The following is a 23,230-nucleotide window of genomic DNA, read 5'->3' as shown; positions in this document are numbered from 1 at the left end:
GATAAGCTAGAGACTTGATAAATACACATGTAAAATTCTGCCCTTAAAGTGTTTGTTGAAATGCCTCAAAGAAGGCACGAAACTAGAATTTTTGTAGTTAAAACACCTAATTGTGATGTTTTGGCTATTATGCAAAATATGATTAAAAAGAGTTCTACATGTGATAATTGTGGTTAGAACTTTGGTTAAAACGGTGGTCTAAAGATAACGCCTACCGGGTAATTAAAGAATGCTAGAACTAGTTGATGAACTCGAATATGCAAATTAGTATACTAATGGGCATTTGACTTTTAAAAAGTCAAACTGACCTATACTACGATAAATGCTAATTTTTAATGTGAAATGTGTAAGGTGGAATAATCGTATTAAATTATGATTAAACTAACCACCTTGAAAACGATGATGATAGTTTGACGCGTAACAAGCTAGGTGGAAGCTTGATGAGCGAGCGGGTCAAACGAATCAAGAAGGAAAGGAAAAGCGTAGTTCGGATGCGAGGTAAGTATAACTTACGCCCCTTTTACATTATTTGCGAAGTTACTAATTTCAGGTATTAATATGAATGCTACTAAATGGTTGGTACATGATATTTCGACATGATTCAATGAGAGTCGGAATGATGGAAAATGGTATGAAATCATGACTATAGTAAAAGGAATAAAATGGTAAATTAGTCATGTAATGACAAATAAATAAAAACGGTTTGAGTAAAACAAGTTCAAAGGAAAACCTGAAAAGGTTTAAGGGGATGAAATGGTAATTAAATACCATCTCATACGGATAAATAGTCGGTTAGACTAAATGGGTCAAATGGTGTTGTTAACACCATTTGACAATAACATTTGACAATCACTTGTTGAGTTTTGTAATCACAGGAAATAACATAAGCTTGCATCGCTTTAACTAAAAAGATTTAAAGCAAAAGTTATGTAAATGGGTCAATACTTTGACCCGAGCCAGGTATGTACAATTAAGCTTTTTGTTAAACATACAATTTGGTCAAATAGCGAAAGTCCTTCGTCGTATAGTGAGGGACTAAAGTTGACCAAAATACCTTGAAGGGTATATTGGGATCATTAGACATGAATAAAGGTCATAGGAATGCACATCCGCGGGTCAAATGCTCAAAAGTGGTCAATTGCGTAAAATGATCAACCGATGGGTAAGATAGGGAAAAAGGGGTTCGTTATGATATATCCACCACAAAATAGTTGTGGTGGAATAATTGTAGTTAATTCGATATGGAATTTTGTAGCGACAAAAGAAAAGGTACAAGTTCTAGACAAAAATGAGTAAACACCCTTAATGGGTCAAAATGGAAGTTTTAGCGAAACGGGTTAAGAATGTGTAATGACCCGTGAATTGAACCTTGTATAATAGGAAATAATTATAATAATATGTTTTATAGAAGAAACAAGGGCCATAACCATGTTTGATGATGAAACCACGAACGGGTCAAAAGTCGGTAAAAAGAGTAATAAGCCGAAGAGTTAAAGTCTGAAATTTTTGTTAATCCAGATGTTGGATTTTTAACTCCATAGGACGGGGAATCAAATTACAATCACGTAGGAAGAAACGGTAAGTCAAACGGACAAACGGATTTAAAGATACGGAAGTTTCTGTGTCGAAAACGGCGAAATGGAAGAATCTGATGCTGAGTCCACCGTAACTTACGGTGGTACCGTAAGTTACGGTGGGGACTGAGAATGTTACGGTGGATAGCTCCTGCCTTACGGTGGAGTGTTTTCAAATCAGGGCTACCGTAAATTACGTTGTCCACCGTAATTTACGGTGGACCCTGATCAAAAATGTATTTTGAACAGTTTTGTTTCCCGGACTCGTTTAGATACGTATAAAATCCCGTATGACTAAAACATTTCATGTTTTTATGAAATGTAGGTACTTTTTTTGGATGCCGGAAGACGATCAAGCTCAATGAAGAACCGAACACGATAAAGACACATGCTTCCGCACATCGCCTCGTTGTAAATTTTTAACGACGAACCCGATCACGTTATGTAGAATAACTTATGATTTGTAAAAGTTTTAATAAACCCGTATTTCCGATGTATATGTAATCTTAATTACATGATTGTTTTCGTAAAATATACGTTAAACCATGGATTATAAGAACGGGTGTTACAAAATTCCTCACACAAACTGTTTTGGCTGATTAACCTAAACCCTAAAGCCTAACCTTGTTTATATAACACAAGGTTTACAAGTTGGACTAGGGTTTCCTACATGGACAAGCCCAATTCGTCCCCCTAGACCCAATGTGGGTTTAGTTTAGCCCAAACTCTATTATTTCACTAATACAAAGCTAAACCCGCTAACTGTTTATCGTTTAACTAATTACAAGAAATCCAAAGACCAAATCTAAGCTGTTGTCACAGAATATGCACCAACAAGAAACTTTGTTTATGTAGCGCGAATAAGTGTAAGTGCGGCTCATGTTCGAACTGTGTAATCCGACTTCACGCTGATAATCGTGCGGGTCTTGGAGATTAGGTAGTTCATAAGCTCGTAATTTAACTTTACTATTTTTGCGCAGACTCAAAGTTGTATATGCATTTGTAACATAAATCGAAATACTGGAACTAACAAGGAAAATAATGTAAAGAACACTTGTATTAATAAACTTGTCAGGCACACGGCCATCGTTTACAAAGGTGGTGTCTTACATGTAATATTTTCTCAACTGTTGTGCATTCCAAGCACGTGGAACAATGTGGCCGTCTAAAGTACGTAGTTTATACGCGCTTTTGCCCAGGACTTCGTGGATAATGTAGGGACCTTCCCATTTAGGCGCGAGTTTCTCTGGGCGTTCAGCATTAGAGGCCCTATTGTCACAGAAAACGTAGTCGTCTGGACTGAAAGTACATGTGCGCACCCGCGCGTTGTAGTACTTTTCCAGTTTAGACTTGTACTTTGCCTCGTTTATGGCGGTGTTCTCACGCCGTTCTTCGAGTAAGTATAAATCAAGTCGGCGCTCCGCCTCATTATCAATTGCACTGATAGCTGTCATGCACGGCGAGGGGAGGCCGATTTCTATCGGGATAACCGCCTCAGAGCCGTACACTAGGCTAAAAGGGGTTTCGTCGTTGCTTGTCTTGGGCATGGTGCGATGAGCCCAGAGTATGCTGGGGAGCTTATCGACCCAGCCTTGTCGTTTCGTGCCCAACCTTGCCTTGATCCCTTCAACGATGCTTTTTTTAACACTCTCCACTTGGTTGTTCCCTTTAGGGTGCGCAACAGAAGAAAAAGTGTGATCGATGTGTAACTCCTTCATCCAGTTCTGAAGGTCTTCTGAAACAAAATTTATGTCGTTATCCGTTCCTATGCGCAGGGGCAATCGAAAATGGCAAAAGATGTGCTCCCAGATGAACTTTCGCACTACCATTACAGAAGTTGAAGCAAGAGCCTTCGCCTCTACCCACTTTGTAAAATAATCAATGGCAAAGATGATGAATTTGACCACGCCTGGGGCATCTAGGAAAGGACCGACCATGTCTATGCCCCATTGCTGGAAAGGCCAAGCTGTGGAGACTGGGATCAAGTCATTCTTCGGTCGTAGGGTCTTTGGCGCGTGGCGCTGACAAGAATTACACTTAGGAAATTCGTTTACAGCATCTTAGTGCATGTCAGGCCAGTAGTACCTTGCATTCATTATATTGGCGACCACCATGCGTGGTCCTGCGTGTATCCCACAAATTTCTTCATGTATTTCTTGAATGAGATAGTTTGTATCTTGTGGGTCAAAGCAGCGCAATAGTGGACCCAAATAAGATCGACGATACAAAATTCCTACATCCATCTGATAGAACAAAGCCTTGTGTTGAATTTTCCTGGCTTCCGCTTTGTTACTAGGAAGGATCCCTGCTTGTAAGTATTGAATAATAGGCGTCATCCAATAAGGTAACCATAATTCAATCACATTGACTTGGTGCAAGGGTACTGAAGGATTTTTAAGTACCTCGATCATGACATCTTTCACCAAGTGTTGAAAGGATGTGCTAGCCAATTTGCTCAACGCATCCGCTGGTTTGTTATCACTTCGGTTGATGTGGAGAACCTTAAAAGATTAAAATTTCTAAATTAATTCTTTGGCCTGCTCCTGGTTTCTTTGCGCACGTTTTTCACCAAGTGTGCCAGTTTTCCACTCCTCAAGGCCTTTTCGATATCCTGGTGCAAGTTGATACAGTCATCCGTCAGATGCCCAGTGTCTTTATGGAAATCGGAGTACAAGTTGGGGTCTTGGCCCTTCTTGTTTTGCATAGGCTATGGAGCCTTGAAGTCATGATTCTCCGTAGTTAGAACCTCTAACGGTGTCTTACTTAGTGGAGTCCAACGTTTCTCACGATTATCATTTTTTATTTCCTTCTTGTAGCCGATCTTATCGATGGTCACGCGAGCATCCTCGCTGTAGCGCAGTCTTTCCTCATAACTGTTGTGCTAGTTTGGCTTCCAGCTAGAGTTTTTGCTCTTCTTGTTACGCCTGCTGTAATCTTGCGCATGATTGTTCGAATGATGCTCGCTGGGATAACGACTTGCCTTTTCTCCCGTCAACGTCTTTTCTGTCTGCGCGACGATTTTAGTGGCCGCCATCAGGTTGTCCTATTCTTCGGGCATACCATCTTTTTCTGTGATAGTCCTGATCAAACTGTCACAACGTACCGCGTGAGTAAAATGTGCGTGCATGAGATCCTCGCTTACATTCCCAATTTCAAGACACTCCTTGTTGAAACTCTTGATAAACTCATCCAAGCCTTCATTCTCCCTTCGCCATATATTCATAACCTAAGAAGTGTGTCGCTTGTGACGTCTTTACTGGCTGAAATGTGTTAAAAATTTATGTTCAAATACTGGCCACGGTTTTTTCTTGCCTGCGGGGAGACTATCGAACTTGGCACGAGCTGCCCCTATAAAGGTTTGAACGAAAAGGTGGCACCACATTGGCATGGTCCAACCTCCTACTACACCAACACTTGTGAAAACTCTCATATGATCATCCGGATCAGTCAAACCATTGAACTTGCCAAATGTTGGAGGTAACTTTTATTAGTGCAGTAATGTCTATCGCCTCCGTCAATCCAGTTCGTAGCAAAGAATAGAAGAAAATGTGACTTTATAGTATTTTAAGTAGGGAAAAAGGCAAGGTGGCAATCTTGTAAATAAGGAGAAATCCTTATGCCTTGTGCCTATAAATAGGAGCTTTAGGGTTTCATTTGAGAACTTTTGCCATTTAGGAGCTTTGGAGATCTAGAGCTAGAGAGAGAAAGTCCAGAGAGAGAAAGGTGATTCATGGTGCTTGTACTCGTCATATTGATCAATAGAATCACGATAATTGTACAATCTTGTGTTCAGTCACGTTCGTGTATGGATTTCGCATGTCACACGTTCGGTTCGCAATCGTTACGGAGTCGAAAACCGGTTCTACAACTTTGCCTTCTCTAAAGGTGCCAGAGCAATCTCACGGATAAAATTGAATTGCTATGCTCCTGCATTTAGCGTATAAACCAGTGTGAGTGTCCCACTCTTCATTCATATTGCGCGGCCCTAGCCGGCTGCTTATCGGAGCTTGCCGATGTGACTGATTGTGTTGGCTTTCATAATATCTCCTAGTGTCCATGCGTGTGTCATGCATGGTATGGACGCTTTGTCGTCTTAGCGATGGTGACTTTTGGTGTTGGTGCCTTCCTGTACGCTCAAAAGGTGCGTGAGACAGCGTGCGCTCGTGTTGGGGAGAATTGTAATCCAGCTGTCGTAGCATCAGTGTTGTTGCACGATTTTGTTGCGCTTGGAACTGGGTCGGACCTTGTTGTGCATACAACTACTCGTACATAGCATTCAATGTGGCCTGCCTTTTGATAAACTAGGAGGCGGGAGGTTCCCCCTCTGGTAATAGTGAAGTTAGTGTCGCCGATGGCCCCGCGCCATGGCTTCCTAGGGTCGCGTTTAGAGTGATACGGACACCACTCACGTGAACTCCCCTAGTCTCAATGTATTCCCTATCAGCGTGCTCGTCTGTTGGGTGGCTATGGACGTGCGCGTTGTCCACCACCTGGCCCGACTGAGACTGAAAATCGAGTGAGGAAAAAGGAATGCTCTGATCTACCATGAGATCAGTAAATAAAAGCTTAAAAATTACACGGAAAAGTGATTGTAAAAAATCGGTGGGCGCCAATGAAGAAACACCAAGTTAATCCGAAGATTAGCTTGTGGTTTATGTCTCGTCCAAATAAGGTTAATCTTCTTTCATTCTCGACAAACAACTGCGATGATCCTTCGAAATAATCAACACACCGTGAAGCTCGTTACAAGGAAGAGAATACGGGGGGTTCTCCTTGTAACCACACTCCAGCGTGAGAATAAGAACTTGCTTTAAGGATAAAAGTGTGTGTATTAAGTGAGAGAGCAAGAGAGCAATGCTTAAACGTGTAGCCAATGTTCTCTATTTATAGCCGAAGTGAGTCGTGAAGGAGATGGACTGATGGGCATTGGGCTTGAGGTCAATAACAAGGAATATGCGTTTTGCCTCCCGTGTTACGACCGTTACTGTTTACAGGCGAGGGTGTAGTTGGTGCACGTTGAATGGATACACGTGGGCTGACGATCGTCCTTGTTGTTTGGTCTGTCATCAGGAGTTAAGTGGAGATCATGGAGCAGTGGTCGGCGTACGCTGATTGGTGCCACATACATGTCCTTGTGTACTTCCTGTCCCCTGCACGATTGCTCCTCGTGCAACATTACAAAGTACAGCCTGTCCTGCGCTCATTGGTCTACTGCTCTACCAATTGTACTATTTATGCTGTCCAACACTGTCTTGTGACACATATGTCGTCTTCGTTTCTTGTACTTGCGCCAATGCATTTGCAAAAAGAACCAAGTGTTGGATTTGATTTATTCTGGGTATGGTCTCGCGCGCGACCTTAGGTTAACTTGTGTAGTCGGTGCAAGATTAAGGACCATACCCTTTCAGGTGTTGGATTTGGTTTATTCTGGGTATGGCCTCGCGCACAACCTTAGGTTAACTTGTATAGTCAGCGCAAAAATAGAGACCATACCCTTTCAGGGTCAAAACGGACCGTTTAAGAAAAAGCATAATATTACGTTTTCATAATTTTATAGGAAACTTAATTTATTAACGAAATTAAAGAAACCTCACATACACAAAACCACATGATAATTTGGCACACTTAATCATTCCTAAAGGTTTGTGTGTTTGAAATTATATTGCGTTGTTTGATAAATTAGTGTTGGGTAACACATTTTGAATGTTCTTAGTTCATTAAAAAGTATCTTAAAAATTAACATCACTTGTTACATAACTGCTTAAAACTTAAATGTTCCGAACAAAAAAGAAGTTTTATCTAAAAATACTATAATAACAATAACTATAAATTTAATACATCATGTTCACTTCTCAAGTAACGTAAACTGGAATTAGAAAGTTTTAGATACTTATTTTCCAAGTTGGAACTTTATTTTGTTTTCTTTTTTACGGTGAAGAGGAACTTTATTTTGTTTGATTTTTCGTTTTAAATGTTTGAATATGAAACCTAACGAAGAATATCTTGATAGAGTATTCCCCAAGTGGGCCATTGACTTATCTTAAAGCATAAATTAAAGAAGGATTTAATGCCACATAATATTGAGACAGGCCAGCTACCAATTTAAAATTGCTTTCATAAAGTCTTCTCCTTCTACCCAGTTTAAATATATATATACCACATAACCCACCAATCTGTATTCGTATTCAAATCCTCCTTTTCTCCTTTCTGTAATAATCAAGTGCTATGGCTACTAATGATTTTGGGTTGATAATTGGCATGATGATGGCCATCTTTATGGCTTCCTTTGTCTCAGCAGATCCTGATTTGCTTCAAGATGTCTGTGTTGCTGATCTTACTTCTGGTACATACTACTACATACTCATCATCTTTCTTCTTTATTTCAACCAGTTTGTCATAAGAGATTATGAATAAAACCTGTTTAGTTATTGAAAAAACCATACCTTTTTTTAGATATATACCTTCAAAGTATTGGTCAAATAGCGTATTGGAAGGGTGAAGAAAGATATTATTTTCTTGGTAGACGTACATTTATTATTTTCCACAAGTTTGGGCATTAATTTTCTAACCAATATGCAAATTTAATGGAGGTCAAGCTGGTGACTTTGATTTGGCTCACTAACATGAAAAATGTTGCCGTTTATAAACATTTAACCGGTTTTTTTTTTTTTTTTTTGAAAAATAAACTTCATTTAACCGGTTTATTTAATAGCTCGTATTTTGGTTGACTGTTTAACCTGTTCAGTTTTGTTCCGTCAACCAAAATAATCTGTTTAAATGCATGAGTCACAAGGATTGTCTTTGGGTCAGTGACGATCTAGAAGAAAAATAAAAAAGTATCCTAAATATTCTTTTACCATACATTTATACATCGAAGATGAAAAAAATACGATAATAAACCAACGTTCGCTTCAATGTCCAATGAACCAAAGGAAAAGAACATTTTTTGATGTAATTTAGGAGTATGTAACCTTTGCCATTAAAAAAAAACATTTTGGGTTATATATTTTTATGTTTGTCAAGATGTGAGGTTGAGGTATTTAAGATGAATAAATGCGAATAGTGTTGGGCTTCTATCAATTCAACATGAATAATCGAAACAACCTACACCGCATGCGGCAGGTTTGAAACAGGTTTTTGTAAGCTAAAATTACTTATGTTGTCCACCTAATAAATAAAAGTTGTTTGATAATGCATTTGTCATTTTGTAATAATTGCTCAAACATAGAACATAATAACTTTCTGGATTTAATGAAAACTTAAATCTTGATAAATATTGTACCAAAACAGGTGTAAAAGTAAATGGATTCACTTGCAAAGCCAACATATCAGCTGATGATTTCTTCTTCGCGGGGTTAGCAAAGCCGGGGCTCACAAACAACACCTTCGGTGCAACCGTTACAGCAGCCTCAGTCCAACAAATCGCAGGGCTAAACACGCTAGGGGTATCTATGGCTCGCATTGATTATGCACCAGGGGGTATCAACCCACCACACACCCACCCAAGAGCCACTGAGATAGTGTTTGTGCTCGAAGGCGAATTGGATGTTGGTTTTATCACCACAGAGAATAAACTCTTCTCCAAGACCATCAAGAAAGGTGAAATCTTCACATTCCCAAGAGGTTTAATTCACTTCCAGATAAACAACGGTAAAGTTCCTGCTGCGGTTATTGCTGGCTTCAACAGCCAGTTGCCGGGCACCCAACGGGTGGCTAACGCTTTGTTTGCCTCGTCTCCAACCGTGGAAGATGTTGTGTTGACTAAAACATTCCAAATCGGAACCAAAGAGATTGAGAAAATTAAGTCCAAATTCGCACCAAAGAAGTAAAATCACATACCCAACTGTCAGTTTATGGGGTTTCATGTTTTTATTTGTGTTGTTTCTGAATGCATTTGTCTGTGACATTCTATATTGTTTTCATGTTGGAACTAAAATTGGGAGAAAATTTGTACTCAAATCCATGTATTCTAGAAAGATTTTGTCATTAAATAATAAATTCTTTTTTTTTGGTCCTTCTTCATCGAAGTCTTATTTTTAAAGACGACAAGCACGTCAAATTTGAATTATACAGAAGTGTTTAACAAATATGTGGATGTACATAAAAAGTTTAAAATGGCAAAATATAACACATAATATTATATTGAGTTAATTGCTAAAATCGCCCCTGAGGTTTGGGCACATTTGCCATTTTCGTTCAAAATGACACTTTTGTACCATTTTGCCCCACACGTTTGTAACTTTTTGCCATTTTCATCCAAATCACTAACTTAGTTTATTTTTTCTGTTAAGTTAAATAATATTTGGATGAAAATGGCAAATATAAACCACAGGGACGAAAATGGCAAATGTGCTCAAACTCTTTTTAGTTTCTTTTATTTAGTTAATTTTGTCACATATATAATAAAAAATAATATACATGCAATTTTTATACGAAAAAAAATAATAGATTTGTCACATATTTTTTTATAAATTTTCATCCATCCACTAACTAAGTTAATTTTTTTCTATTTAGGCGAAAGATGTTTTAAATTTTATAAATTGATCTATATAAACATTTGGAAATTAATTTCTGTATAAAATTTAAAACATCCTTCGCCTTAATAGAAAAAAATTAACTTAGTTAGTGGTTGGATGAAAATTTATAAAAAATATGTGACAAAACTATTATTTTTTCATATAAAAATTGCATGTATATTATTTTTTTATTATATATGTGACAAAATTAACTAAATAAAAGAAATTAAAAAGAGTTTGAGCACATTTGCCATTTTCTTCCCTGTGGTTTATAGTTGCCATTTTCATCCAAATATTCTTCAACTTAACAGAAAAAATAAACTAAGTTAGTTATTTGGATGAAAATGGCAAAAAGTTACAAACATGGGGGGTAAAATGGTACAAAAGTGTCATTTTGGACGAAAATAGCAAATGTGCTCAAACCTCAGGGGCGATTTTGGCAATTAACTCTATTATATTATTAGGTACAAGATTATGAAACATCATTTTATTACTTTACTCTTAAATTTTAAACTCACTGCTATAAAATAGGGCTAATTCAACCTTTTAGAAGCAACTTTTTCAAATAAGTTGCATTTAACTCTGATGCAACTTTGTTGAACATAAAGATTGCATTAGAAGATCCGATACAACCTTTCTAATAAAAGGTTGCAAAATTATTTTGAATTTGCAACTTTTTTATTTAAAGATTGCAAATTATTCTAAAAACTGCAACTTTTTTCTTAAACGGTTGCATTTGTGAAAATTTAAATGCACGTTTCGTACACACATGTGTCTTTCCGTGCATAAAAAAGATTTATGTTTTAAACATGCACGGAATCCAACACTAGAGACTTTTAACTTTCAACGTTAAAATCACATAAGCTAAATATGTTATAGCTCATAAGAATTATATAGTTTAACAGATGACAAATAAGTATTTTCTTACATTCCATAGAGTTAATTGCCCGGATAGTACCTGTGGTTTGTCAGTTTTTCACCTTTAGTCTCCACCTTTTCAAAATAGCGTGTTTGCTCTTTGTGGTTTGCTCACTTGTTGCTCGGATAGTCCCTAAAGTAGATGGAGGTTACTTTGCTCAGTTAAGTCCATGTTAAATGACTTAATTGCCCTTAATGATAAAACAAATTAAATTAAATAATTTAAAGAGTAAATTACAAGTTTTATCCTTTATGTTTACATCAAATTGCAGGCGCTGTCCTTTTGGCCAAAAGTTTACAGGTGGTGTCCTTAATCTTTCAAAATCTTACACGTTATGTCATTTAGGCCAAACCTAGTTAAAAATCTCAGTTAAAAGTTATCATGTGCAATACACATGAGGGTAAAATGGTAAACATTGAGAAACTATATAATAAAAAATTAATAATTTATGGCTTATTACTTCAGAAATCATTATTAAGCAACACCCACCTTTTCATCATCGTCAATCTCACTCCATTCTGGCATTCTCCATTCACCTTCCACTACAGTCATCCTGTTTAACCACAAATTCAATCACAGTTCTCCTCTAACCACTTCAATTTTCACTCAATCCATCTGATCAACAACATCCAGATCTCAATTTGCTCAATTTCGAACTCCAAAATGTTTAATTTACAAGTTTTTAAAAGCATGTCTTGAAAAACTTTGTGTAAAGTTGGTGACATAATTGCTTTGCATATTCTTTAGGAAGATGGCGACACATTGGGGGTCTACAATTAGGGGAATGTTCTAAACACCCCAAATTAATTTTCACAATTATCAATCAATATCCATTTTCACCCATCCACAAAGATGAAATCTTTGTTTGTTAGTCCAGACAAGATCAGCGGCCTCGTGTTGAGGACCTGCCAGTGCTTATTTGCTGCTTCTTCTCTCTCTGTCATGGCCTCTGCTTCTGGATTCTCCACTTCTACTTCCTTCTGGTATATGGGTGTTTTTTTAATGTATAGTTAGTTGTGTAGGATGATAGCAAACTTTAAAGGGATGAACTTTATATGATTTACTTGTCCCAAAAATTAACAAAATATGTAAAGATAAAAGGCTGATTTTTTCTTGTTTGTAATCCATTGTCAAGAGGATCATAATCTAGACTAAGGGGGTGTTTGGATTAGCTTATTTAAGTTAAAAAGGAGTTTTCGTGAGAAGGACTTATTACCTTATGACTTCTTGAAAAGGACTTTTTTAAAAACTGTTTGGGTTAGCTTATGAGCCAATAAGTCAATAAGAAGTTTTTTTAAAAGGTGTTTGGTTTAACTTATTCATGTAAAATGACCAAAAAGGACATCCTTTAAAAAGTGTTTGATTTAGCTTATTTAATTTTTTTTCTCTCTTGCATATTGAAAAACAACTTCATGAAACATATAAACATAAAATTTGTTTACATATTTTATAATTTCATCCATTTACACTAACTAACTGTTGGATATTCTTACTCTGCTGGTAACAAGAACAAGGCAGTTATTTGGGAGGAAAACACTTTGTACGACTACATTGTACAACAGTTAATCCAAAAATTATATACTTAAAAATAAGAAATAACAACAGTAGCATAAAGATCGTGAAGACCAACCTGAAGAGAAGTTGTAAGGGTTGGATATATCCGGTATGGCTCCGACAGCAACGAGCAACAACAGCAACAAGCAGCAGCACAAGCAACAACAACAAGTATGTCTAATTGATTTTAGGCAATTTTAACCAACGCATTCTGGATCTATTACCTACCAAAACAAAATGTGCATAACAAGGTTTCAATCTCATAACTATTTCACAAAATATAAGCTACCAAAGCAGCATCTTAAAAAAAAAATATTAACAAACTGAAATAGGGTAAACACAAGAATATTTACAAGAAAACTTACCTCGGGTCTCGAAAGAAGTGCAGCAGCATGAGGTTCAAGTCTCGGATGCAAAAGTACAAAATATATCTTCCAGAAAGAACTTTCACTGATATAACCCGGGCAAAGTTCAATCCTAAGAGCAGCCAATCTTGGTGCCAAACTTTCGACAGTCAGAGCATACTCTTGTTGTGCATCAGATAGTTCAAAATCTGAAAAATAAAAATAGAATAAAACATACATCAAGTAACAGATCATATTTACATAACCTCATTAATCAAGACTAGCAAGTAATAGTGTCTGTACATAACGGATACATGTGAATGATGTTCCACGAAGAAAGCGACAATTAATTTGATGGCCCCAAAGAGCAAAATAAACAGATCTTTTACAGTCTCCTTCTACTTCATTATCAAGTTCCTCTTTTACCTTTACAACCCAACCCTAACAACATTTCCAATTGTTTCAAAGTTTACAAGTTTAAGTTAGAAACTATTTCTATAGCAACGTTTTCTTCAACTAACTAAATTAGCATAAAAATAAATACATGTAAATTTTCACATAATAATAGTTAACCAAATAATGAATGAATGAAATATCTACCTTCATCATCCTCATCAACATCAGGAAGAGGAAAATCCAACCAAGTTTCAAATATTGAGAATTTTATGGAAGCATTAATTGGAGGATGAATGAAGATGGAAAGATAAGTACATGGTGACTTTAATTGTTAAGAGATACGTACAGAAGAGAAAGGAGGAGAGAAAGCTGGTAACCTTAATTGTTGGGTAGTTGGAGGATGAATGAAGATGTTGGCGGCAGATGAGGGTTGTTGTGGAGGGGTTATAGGGAATTTGCCCCTAAAAGGACTTTTGGCTTTTGAGAAGTAAGAATCTGTGACTTCTCAAAAACCCCTTTATCAAGTGGAAAGTAGAAGTCATTTGAAAAGTCCTTCTCCATTTACCAAACACTTTTTTTCAACTTATTCAATTTTGAGAAGTCAATAAGTTAAAAGTCAGGGCAAAATAAGGAATCCCAAACACCACTTAAGGTTGCACTTTTAAACTTAGAAAGTTAGAATCTTTATGTGATTAACTTTGGCTTTCCTGAGTATTCATCTCAAAGTGAAGTTTTGGAGTTCTTTGATTTGTGGTATTCAGTCCTAATATACGAATCATTCTCTCATAACTGGTTAGAAATCATTCTCTCCAAAATGTTTACAAAAAGGGTTGGTGAGGGTTATAAATGAGGAATAGAAAGGGTTGAGACACAGCTTCAGTACTTCACTAATAACCTCTGCAATTAACGTGCTTATAGCGTTGTTTTCTCTCGATGGGCAGCCGACGAAAACCCATCCCGGAAAAGATTCAAGGCCGTTTAACAAAGTTTTTCGTCTCAAACTTGCCAGAGAAGTGCAGCGGTAACGATTTGGCTGAGTTCGTCCGACAACATGGGGAGATTTTCGACTTGTATATTGCGAGGAAACGGGATAGATCTGGTAACAGGTTTGGTTTTGTAACCATGTTGGATGTGAAAGACAAACAAGAGATGGTGAGAATTCTCTATGCTATTCGTATGGGTGACTATCGGTTAAGAGTAAATGTAGCAAGGTTCACATTGGAAGATGGTGAAATAAACACTGGTTACAAGGCTGCCAATGACACAGTTGTTGGTTCTAAAAAGAAAGATTGGAGAAGTTTTTCTTTCGATACGGGTAAGGCTCCAATGCTCAATCCGGGTGGAGGATCCTTTAAGGAGACGCTAACCGGAAGGCACGAATCTGCCAGGGAGGACCGGGTGGTTGTTGTTGGGACCGGGTTAATGCGTATAAGAGTTTTCATAGGAGAGCCCTTATTGCGAAGATGATTGACTTGGATGCCTTAAAAAACATGAAAATCATTCAGAATGAATTGCATCATGTCGAAGGTAAGGTGCAATATCTAGGAGGTATGATGGTGATGATTTCCTATGAGGAAAAGGACTCGGCAGCAGCGGCGTTTGAGGCGGCCAAAAAGATTATGGTGAGATTCTCGCCGGTCGACGTTTGGGAGGGTCAGACTTTGGGTTATGAATGACTTGCATGGCTCAAGTGACAGGGGTTACCTCTTCAATTGCTTACAAGTGAAGTTATGGCCAAGGTGGGTGAGGTGTTTGGGAAGGTTGTTCACAGACCATCTAGGTCGAAGAATGATTCGAACCTATCTTATGAGTACATTGGAGTGTTAACAGGCAATGTTAAGCGGATAGCAGAGGAGATTATACTTAAATGGCGCAACAAAAGTTTTCGGGTTTGGGTGTCGGAGGAGAGGGGGGACTGGGTCCAGGAATTTTTTGAGGACGTGTCGGAGAAGGTTGACAGTGAGGGAATGGATGTTGATAGTTGTGAAGCGGAGGCTGAGGGTGGAACGACAGGTGGCGAAGGTGATGATCCAGAGGACGGTGCCGAAGCTGACGTGGCCGGCCAGAAGGGTAACGGTTCAGTTAGTCTGGAAACGGAAGGTTCTTTAATGCAGAATATTGACCCTTCCGTAATTGTTGGGAATTTAAAGGAAAGTATTAATGAGGAGGTTTTTATTTCTGGAGACAAATTTGATTTTGATAAAGTAGATGTTCATGAGGTTCTAGAAGTCTTAATTTGCAATGTGAACAAACGTAAAAAGAAATAGGCTTGCTCAGGTGGGGGCCAGCCTAGCCCAAGCTACTCTAGTAGCTTAGAAAAGAATAAATTAGGGAAAAAGCCCAAAGGTGATGACCTTTTTGGACTAGATGAACTTCTTGGGCTTAATGAGGAAGGTAAATGTTCTAACCCGGGTATTTGTTTCAAGACCCCTTGCCATCTGACAACACGTGGGTGTCCAGCTAAAGATAAAGAGGAGCTTTCGGTGGGGATTCAAATTCAAGAGGTTTATGATGGTGGAGCTCAGGGGACTTCCGATAACCTCATTGAGGAGCATGCTTTGGGAACAGAGGAAGAGGAGGGTCAGTCTTCGGTCAGAAAGGGGTTTCCTTTATCCCCGGGTAACGATAATTTTAATGCAGAGAGTGCCATTGAGGCGGAGACACAAGCGACAATTTTTCGAATAAGCCAATTCATTTGGGACCCTGCAGATCCACTCTTTCCGGACAACACATACAAAGAGACCCGCCAACGGGTGTTAAGCTAGGTGCTCAAGTTGAGGTCTGTGAAGATTTCATCAAGGAGAATATTGCTAAGGAGGGTGTACAAGCAGGTTTGGAATGAATATTTTATCTTTAAACATTAAAGGTGTTGGGGTTGCTAGGAAAAATAATTGGGTTAGAAAGTTAAAGGAGGAAAATTGTGTGTCTGTTATTGCATTGCAGGAGACTTTGTGTAGTGATGTTAATAATTTTAAACCTGATCGATTTTGGGGTAGAAAGAAATTTGAGTGGGAAGGTGTGGACTCATTAGGTAGATCTGGTGGTTTATTGATGTTATGGGACCCTAACGTGTTTTTGAAAGATGGCTCTGTTAATGATCAGAATTTCATGCTTGTGTTTGGCCGCCTTAAAGAAGATGGCACTAAGTTAAATTTTCTATATATTTATGCGCCTTAAAAAACGGTGGATAAACGTATTCTTTGGAATCGTTTACTATCTATTATGAGGTGTAGGGAAGGCCTTTGGTGCCTCTATGGTGACTTTAATGTTGTTCGAAATGAAGATGAAAGAAGAAATTCAAAGTTCAATGAGTTTAGTGCTTCAGATTTTAATTCTTTTATTGATGAAGCTTGTCTCAGGGAGTATGGGATGAAGGGTAAAAGATTCACTTTTTTGACATGCTCGGGGAATAAATGTAAAATGAGTAAACTGTATAGATTTCTTCTGTGTGGAGATTTTTTTAACAGATGACCTGAGGCGTGTTGTCGAGCACTTCCTAGGAACCTTTCGGATCACTGTCCGAGTCTTTTGACTCTGGTTAATAAAAATTTTGGTGCGAGACCATTTCGGTGGTTCAATTCTTGGCTGGATAGTGACGGATGTGAGGAGATGCTGGGGAATGCTTTGGATCGTTATCAGTCAGTGGGTCCTCGTGATGTTGCTTTATCTAACAAATTTCAGTTTCTCAGGAATTTAGTTCGGAATTGGAAGGTTAGACAGGATGCCGCTGAAGGAGAAGAGTTAAGCACGCTGAAGGTGGAGTTAGAGAGGCTTGAAGCTACTATGGAACACAAAGATCTGGTTGAGGAAGAGGAATGGGTCTGGGCTGAGTGTAAAAAAGGGTTGGGAGAGTTGGAACTACATAGATTGAAAGACTTGAAGCAGCGGTCTCGTGTTCGTTGGGCTATGCATGGGGATGACAACACAGCTTATTTTCATGGTGTGATTAATGGTAGGAAGGCTGTTAATGCTATTCAGGGGATTTTGGTGGATGGTGTTTGGGTTTCTAAGCCTAGCTTAGTTAAACGGGAGATTCTTAAGTTCTTCAGGGAGCATTTCTCAGAAGCCCTTCGTGTTAGACCTACTCTTCGTTGTGATAACATTAATAAGGTTCCTTTAGAGCTTGTAGACGAGCTTATTCAGCCTTTCTCTAAGGAGGACATAAAGGAGGCGGTGTTTGCATGTGGTGCAGATAAAGCTCCTGGACCCGATGGGTTTAATTTTAATTTTATTCGCAGGTTTTGGAGCTTTTTTGAAGAGGATTTTTTTGGTATTTTGTAGGACCGGTTTTGACGCCGTTCGATTGCGTAACGAACGTTTCACGTGCGGAATCCGTGAACGTACGTGACCGAACACACAATAACGTAATACTAACGAGAATCTATTGAAAGATGTGACAATTCCGGCACAAGATTCACGTTTACAACACTTTCTCTCTCTAGACTTTCTCTCTCTAGAAGTCTTCCTCTAAATCTTCTATTTCACCAAAATCTAATCTAACTAATGACATAATCCCCTATTTATAGGTCAAGGCATTTTAATGAAAGTTCTCATTAATTACAAGTTTGCCACCTTGCCTTTTAACTAGATATGACATTACAAAGTCTTGGTTTCTTCGGTTTCTTGCTACTGCTTAGATTGACGAAGGCGATAGACATTCGTGTACTAACAATCTCCCCCTTGGATATTGCCGTAGTCAATCTCGTAGTGAAACTCGTAGCGACTTGACTTTCTCTCTCTCTAAAACTCGAACGAAGATGTAGTCGACAGACAACTGCACTAACAAACTCCCCCTTGAATGTTGACGGAATCTTTAGTGAAAGTCTTCAACTACTCTAGCTCGAACAGAATCCTGGTGGATCTGTCTTCAGCTTCCGTTGCTCTCTTTCTTCAGGCTCTTCAGGCTCCCCCTTTCGTCAAGCTTCCGTGCTTTTGGTATCGACGCCTGGCTTTCCGTATTAACAGATCAGAAACCTGCACATCTCACACTCTCTATTACAAACCAATAAAGTTGTGATTCAACTCAATGAATCAACTAAACATTTGAGAATTTTCATATTTTAAAAAATTGATCAATTTTGAAACATTCCAAAATCTGATTCAAATTAATGAATCATTTTAAACATTTTAAACTAATTAACCAAACCATCTGTTCATCATGTTTAGCCTTTGAGATTTTGAATGTCAGCTCTCCAACATCAGTTGTCGAAAATCTTTTTGGATTTTTCAAAATAAGAAACATGAACGCAAAGACAGAAATTAAATGCAGAAATGAAATATATACAAACATATTTTTGTGAGTTTGTGTAAGAGGATCATATCAGTTTTTGAGACACATCACAAGCATCGTTAAGCTTCTAATCGTTTTAAGTTTTAAACGATTCACGTTGATTGACGATATTGTTGTCCACTTAAGTTTTCATACAACTTTCAATCTATTCAGGATACTATTTAAGTGTTTTATGAACTTAGTTCGATTCATGTGTCCCACCTCTTGAATATACTCCCGTATCCAGAATCCCAATATTCAGTCTTATAGGCAAGAATACTACAATGATATCTGTACATAAATTAGGGGTTAAATGCGAGAACTGAGGGATCTCAGGTCAGAACTTCCGTTCAGCAGAGAGATATCAGCTTCGACTTAGCAGTGTGTCCCCTTTAGAGGATCTTTTCAGCTACAACAGATGATTATCAATTTTATTGTCTAATCAGCTGAGGGCTTTATGCTATGTTTCAAGCATTTTGCGGAAAGTATTAGCCAAGGACTAGGTCAGAACTACCGTTCAGCAGAAGTCCCGGAATAATACCCCAGATATCATAGAGTATAAACACCTAGTATATCAGAATACGAGACCTTTCAAACGAGATTTCAGGGGTTACCTATATATCCAAGTAGTGTTCCCCACGAATTTCACAAGTTTGAAATTTTAGGTTTATATCCCGAATAAATCTACTAAGTGTACAAAAACCTATCGTCACATCATCAGTGAGACCGTTTATTACATTTGACATTACATTTCTTTAGCGTGCTGTGATAGTCTACTGATTTACTATCATTTCCTCTTTTTTCACAACAAACTCATTTTTAATTTTTCTACTAAATGACATTTTCAATTTTTTTTAAAATTTTTCTCCCCCTAAATCAAAATATATTTCAATTTTGATTTTCTGGGAAAATTTGAAAACAAACTATACAGATAAAGTGACAACATGATATCGAATCGCTTCAATTTGCCATCCACTTGGTGTAAACAATCAGAACTCCCCCTCACAACAAACTATTTTCCCATTATGATTTCAAAACACTTAAGTTTGTTTTAATCAAAATGGTTTTTCCGGAAAATTAGTTTTGTGTGTCATTTCATAAACTCGGGGTTTCATCACTTTGTTTTTTCAAATTTCCACTTGTAGGAAAGATGAATCAAGTACAACTTAATGTCCCTGATTTATCTTTTGAAAGACGAAAAATCACCAGAGTGAAATTTCTCAAGAAATATGCCGATTCATGTTCCACGCTTACCAACCTGGGAACTCCGGCAAGTCAGCTTTTTCATTTAAACAGTTTCACCCAAGCCTGACTGTCCTTGGGTGATTTTGAATTCTTGTTCAACAATGGTGGAAAGTTTGTATCATCCATTGTTAAACCTGAATTCTCAGATTTTACCTCAACAATTGGCTCTTCTGGTTTTGACGAACCAGAATCATTGCCTGAATGTGGCTTGTCTGACTTTGACACGTCAGATTCATCGCCGACATGTGGCTCCTTTGTTTCCGAAGAAACAAATTCATTGCCACCAAATGTTACCTTTTTCTTTATCTCCTCTTTTGTCCTCAGATTTGCATCTGACGAATTCGGTTTACTTGACTTTGTTGTCGAGTGAAGCGATTCATCAGTACTCTTATTCTTACCAACCGAAGAACCCGAGGACAAAATCTTCTCCAGATATTCTCTGGCCTTCTTCCTCTTCTTTCGCAGTTTGTCGTTTTGCCCCTGAGAAAGCTTCACTTTCGTTTCTTGAACTTTAGGTTTTTGAACCTTCTGTTCTTTGACTTTCTGTTCTGAAACTTTCAGTTCCTTGGGCTTGACAGTGACTGGTTTCTTTGCCAATTTCTAAGAATTAACCCTCAATATTTCATTTGATCTCCTTGGGCAATCCCTGGCAATGTGTCCTTTGATTTGACAATTATAGCATCTTTTTGTCTCAAATCTTTGTCTCTGGCAGTTAACAGCAATGTGTCCTTGATAACCACATTTGTAGCACACTCTGTTATCGTACCAATCACCATCTTCATACCAAACGCTCAGATCAAAGCACTGTTTGGCTTGGTGATACTCTTTCCTCTTCTTGAATGTTGGATTTGTCTTTTGAGCACTGTGGTCAAACCTACACCACTTATTACCAACAATTTTTGAGTTTTCGTTTTTCAATTTTTGTGATTTTTTTATTACGATTGGATGATTGATCTGATGAGCTTTTATTTTTGTTTTGAACATTTTTTCGACTTTTTAACAATTTGTTTTTGTTCAACAATCTTCTTAACAGGTTTCTGCTTTGAGCATTCACCTATTTCAGTAGATTGCAAAACAGTATTTTTGAATTTTTCTTTTAATTCTAAAAACAATTTTTGTTTTTCAGTTTTTTCATTTTCATCATCAGATTTCTCATCACAATCTTCAACTTTGACATTGTCAAAGTTTGTGACATCGTCACTTATTGGAACATAATTGATCGGTTTTGGACATGAAATATTCACATACGCTGAAGAAATCACAAAACCTTTCAATTTATTTTCAAGCTCAGCAATTTTATGCCGATCGTTTTCAGCTTCTTTTTCAAGCTGAATGATTTTAGCAAGATGAGAATTTATTGCAATCTGTTTTTCAAGATTATTTTTACCAAAGATGTCTATCTCATCTTCTAAAATCTTTATTTGATTTTGAAAATCTTTTTCCATTTTTACTTTTTCAATTTCTGAATTTTTTATTTGATTTTTCAAAACATTTTCTGAATTTTTAAGATTTTCGTTTTTAATGTCAAACTCTCTAAATCCCTCAAGAGTTTGGCATTTTCGAACTTCAGATTTTCACAGTCTAAGCACTTCTCTGTCATATTTACAGTTTCAGCTTTCTTTTCCACCTTGATAGCTGAAATTTCTTTAACCTGCTCCTCTTCCTCTCGAACATTTTCCTCAGATTTGAATTTTGCTTCATCAATTTCTACATTACTATTCTTTTGAAGTTCATGTTCTCGCTCTTTAATCTTCTCGATAAACAAGCTCAAATTCACGTCTAAGTATATCTTCTTCAAATCTGACAAATACGTTCTCCACTCATCACCCGGTAAATCATTTGCTAACTTGTTAACCCATTCCTCATTAGTCTTGGTAATCTTCAATCTTTTCAGCTCCCAATACAACTCGATATACCTTTTAATCAACTCATCAGTTGATTCCCCATTGATACCTGAAAAATTATTGAACTTGTTCAGTGCAATATAAATTTCAGAATCCATCTCCGGTATCAAAAGATTCACAATGATGAATCCTCAATCAATAATAAAATTTGGACAAACAAACGACTATTCGATTGAATATCAAAGATTAGGCAACAATAAATCGAGTGAGAATCCTATTCTTGACAAATCACCTTGGATTACCTGCAAACACACAAGTAAACGATCAAATCAAAACAAATTGACTAAGTAACAATGTGTTGATGAACCCAATCTAAGACTCATTGTCGAAGATTCGTGAAAACGTTCTAATAAATGCACACTTTAACTATAATTGGGCCGAAATCTGTTAACACTTTTGATTGATTCGATTTTATTATTTGGCCAATATCCAACAACGACAATATGGGCGGCACTTTTTGTCAACAACAACAACTATTTATCACATGTGCAATTAAACAAAATAGATCAGTGCAATTATATTCAAAGCACATTGATTGGGCCTCTATTTTGACAAATCATTAAATGGGCGGCACCTTTAAATGTTCACATGCAGATAATATCAACTTTCAACAAATGGGCGGTGATATAAAAAGATTAAACGATGATTGGGCCAATTTCTTTTAATGGCAGTGAACAAGTGGGTCGGTGACTTTGGGCTACACAATTGCACAACAACAATTTAAATGGCGGTGCTTTAGGGCTGCACAATTAGTGGGTCGGTGATATGTCTTACATGTTCACTTGTTGATTGGGTCACAATATGGGTTAGTTAAATCAACAACCACGTAGCAACCTGCCACAATCTTACTGATTTTGCCAATTACTTTTAATGGGCGGCACTCTTTGATTGGGTTGAAGTGGGCGGTGAAACAAAGGACTTCACATGCAGACACCGACAACAACCTGTAATGATCAGAACATCATGTGAAGACGATGACAAAAGAGCGAACCACTTTGGAACCTTATAAGCGGACCTAAAAGTTCTAAAAGCGGACCAAAATATTACTTATCAGCGAACCAGAACATGATTTATCAGCGGACCAGAATATTACTTATCAGCGAACCAGAACGTGATTTATCAGCGGACCAGAATATTACTTATCAGCGAACCAGAACGTGATTTATCAGCGGACCAGAATATTACTTATCAGCGAACCTGATGATGTCACTGTCAACGAACCTGCAAATTTAGACGCGAATCCGACCCGAAAAACCTCGATTTCTCCTAAACGACTTGGAGTTTCAATCTGAAACTTGGTAGGGTTGTAATTCAATGTTGTTCGCACAATATATCAAAAATTCAGACGAATCGGACCGTGAAATCACGTTCAATTTGATGAATTTCTGTAAAAACCATGAGAAATAGGTAGAAGATGAAGAAATTGATGAAATTGGATCTAAATCGGCTCTGAAATCGCTGAAATCTGGTACGAAAACGATGTGTTTGATCGTGCAATCGAGCTCCTAG

At 37.6% G+C, this 23,230-nt stretch overlaps 2 protein-coding genes and 1 long non-coding RNA gene across 4 annotated transcripts; 2 read left to right on the top strand and 1 right to left on the bottom strand.

Annotated features, from left to right (window-relative positions):
* Positions 1-7,654: 7,654 nt before the first annotated feature.
* Positions 7,655-9,594, top strand: LOC110865732 (germin-like protein subfamily 2 member 4). The gene is made up of 2 exons (XM_022115056.2): positions 7,655-7,917; positions 8,865-9,594. The coding sequence occupies exons 1-2, from the start codon at positions 7,800-7,802 to the stop codon at positions 9,401-9,403; spliced, it is 657 nt and encodes a 218-aa protein (XP_021970748.1). The 5' UTR covers positions 7,655-7,799; the 3' UTR covers positions 9,404-9,594.
* Positions 9,595-10,487: 893 nt separating this feature from the next.
* Positions 10,488-13,792, bottom strand: LOC110865733. Of its 2 annotated transcripts, XR_002550912.2 has the most exons (5): positions 13,508-13,792; positions 12,929-13,116; positions 12,640-12,787; positions 11,499-11,989; positions 10,488-11,141 (listed from the first exon to the last, which is right to left on the bottom strand). It is a non-coding gene; the product is annotated as an uncharacterized LOC110865733 (long non-coding RNA). The 2 variants fall into 2 exon arrangements; XR_002550911.2 differs by lacking the exon at positions 11,499-11,989.
* A 3,120-nt stretch (positions 13,793-16,912) lies between these two features.
* On the top strand, positions 16,913-17,584 carry LOC110944921. Its single transcript, XM_022186564.1, has one exon. It carries the CDS (start codon positions 16,913-16,915, stop codon positions 17,582-17,584), a length of 672 nt encoding a protein of 223 aa, XP_022042256.1.
* The last annotated feature ends 5,646 nt before the right edge of the window (positions 17,585-23,230 follow it).

This window comes from Helianthus annuus, chromosome 6 (genome assembly GCF_002127325.2).
Source record: "Helianthus annuus cultivar XRQ/B chromosome 6, HanXRQr2.0-SUNRISE, whole genome shotgun sequence".
In the NCBI taxonomy this organism is placed as follows: Eukaryota; Viridiplantae; Streptophyta; class Magnoliopsida; order Asterales; family Asteraceae; genus Helianthus; species Helianthus annuus.
The sequence above is the reverse complement of the archived record's forward strand: the minus strand, read 5'-3'. Positions and strand labels throughout refer to the sequence as shown.

Excerpts from the sequence above, each read along its gene's own strand:
- LOC110865732 (XM_022115056.2), top strand. The coding sequence starts at position 7,800 with ATGGCTACTAATGATTTTGGGTTGATAATTGGCATGATGATGGCCATC. Across the intron at positions 7,918-8,864 it reads TGTTGCTGATCTTACTTCTG|GTGTAAAAGTAAATGGATTC; the intron begins GTACATACTACT and ends GTACCAAAACAG.
- LOC110944921 (XM_022186564.1), top strand. The coding sequence starts at position 16,913 with ATGCTGGGGAATGCTTTGGATCGTTATCAGTCAGTGGGTCCTCGTGAT.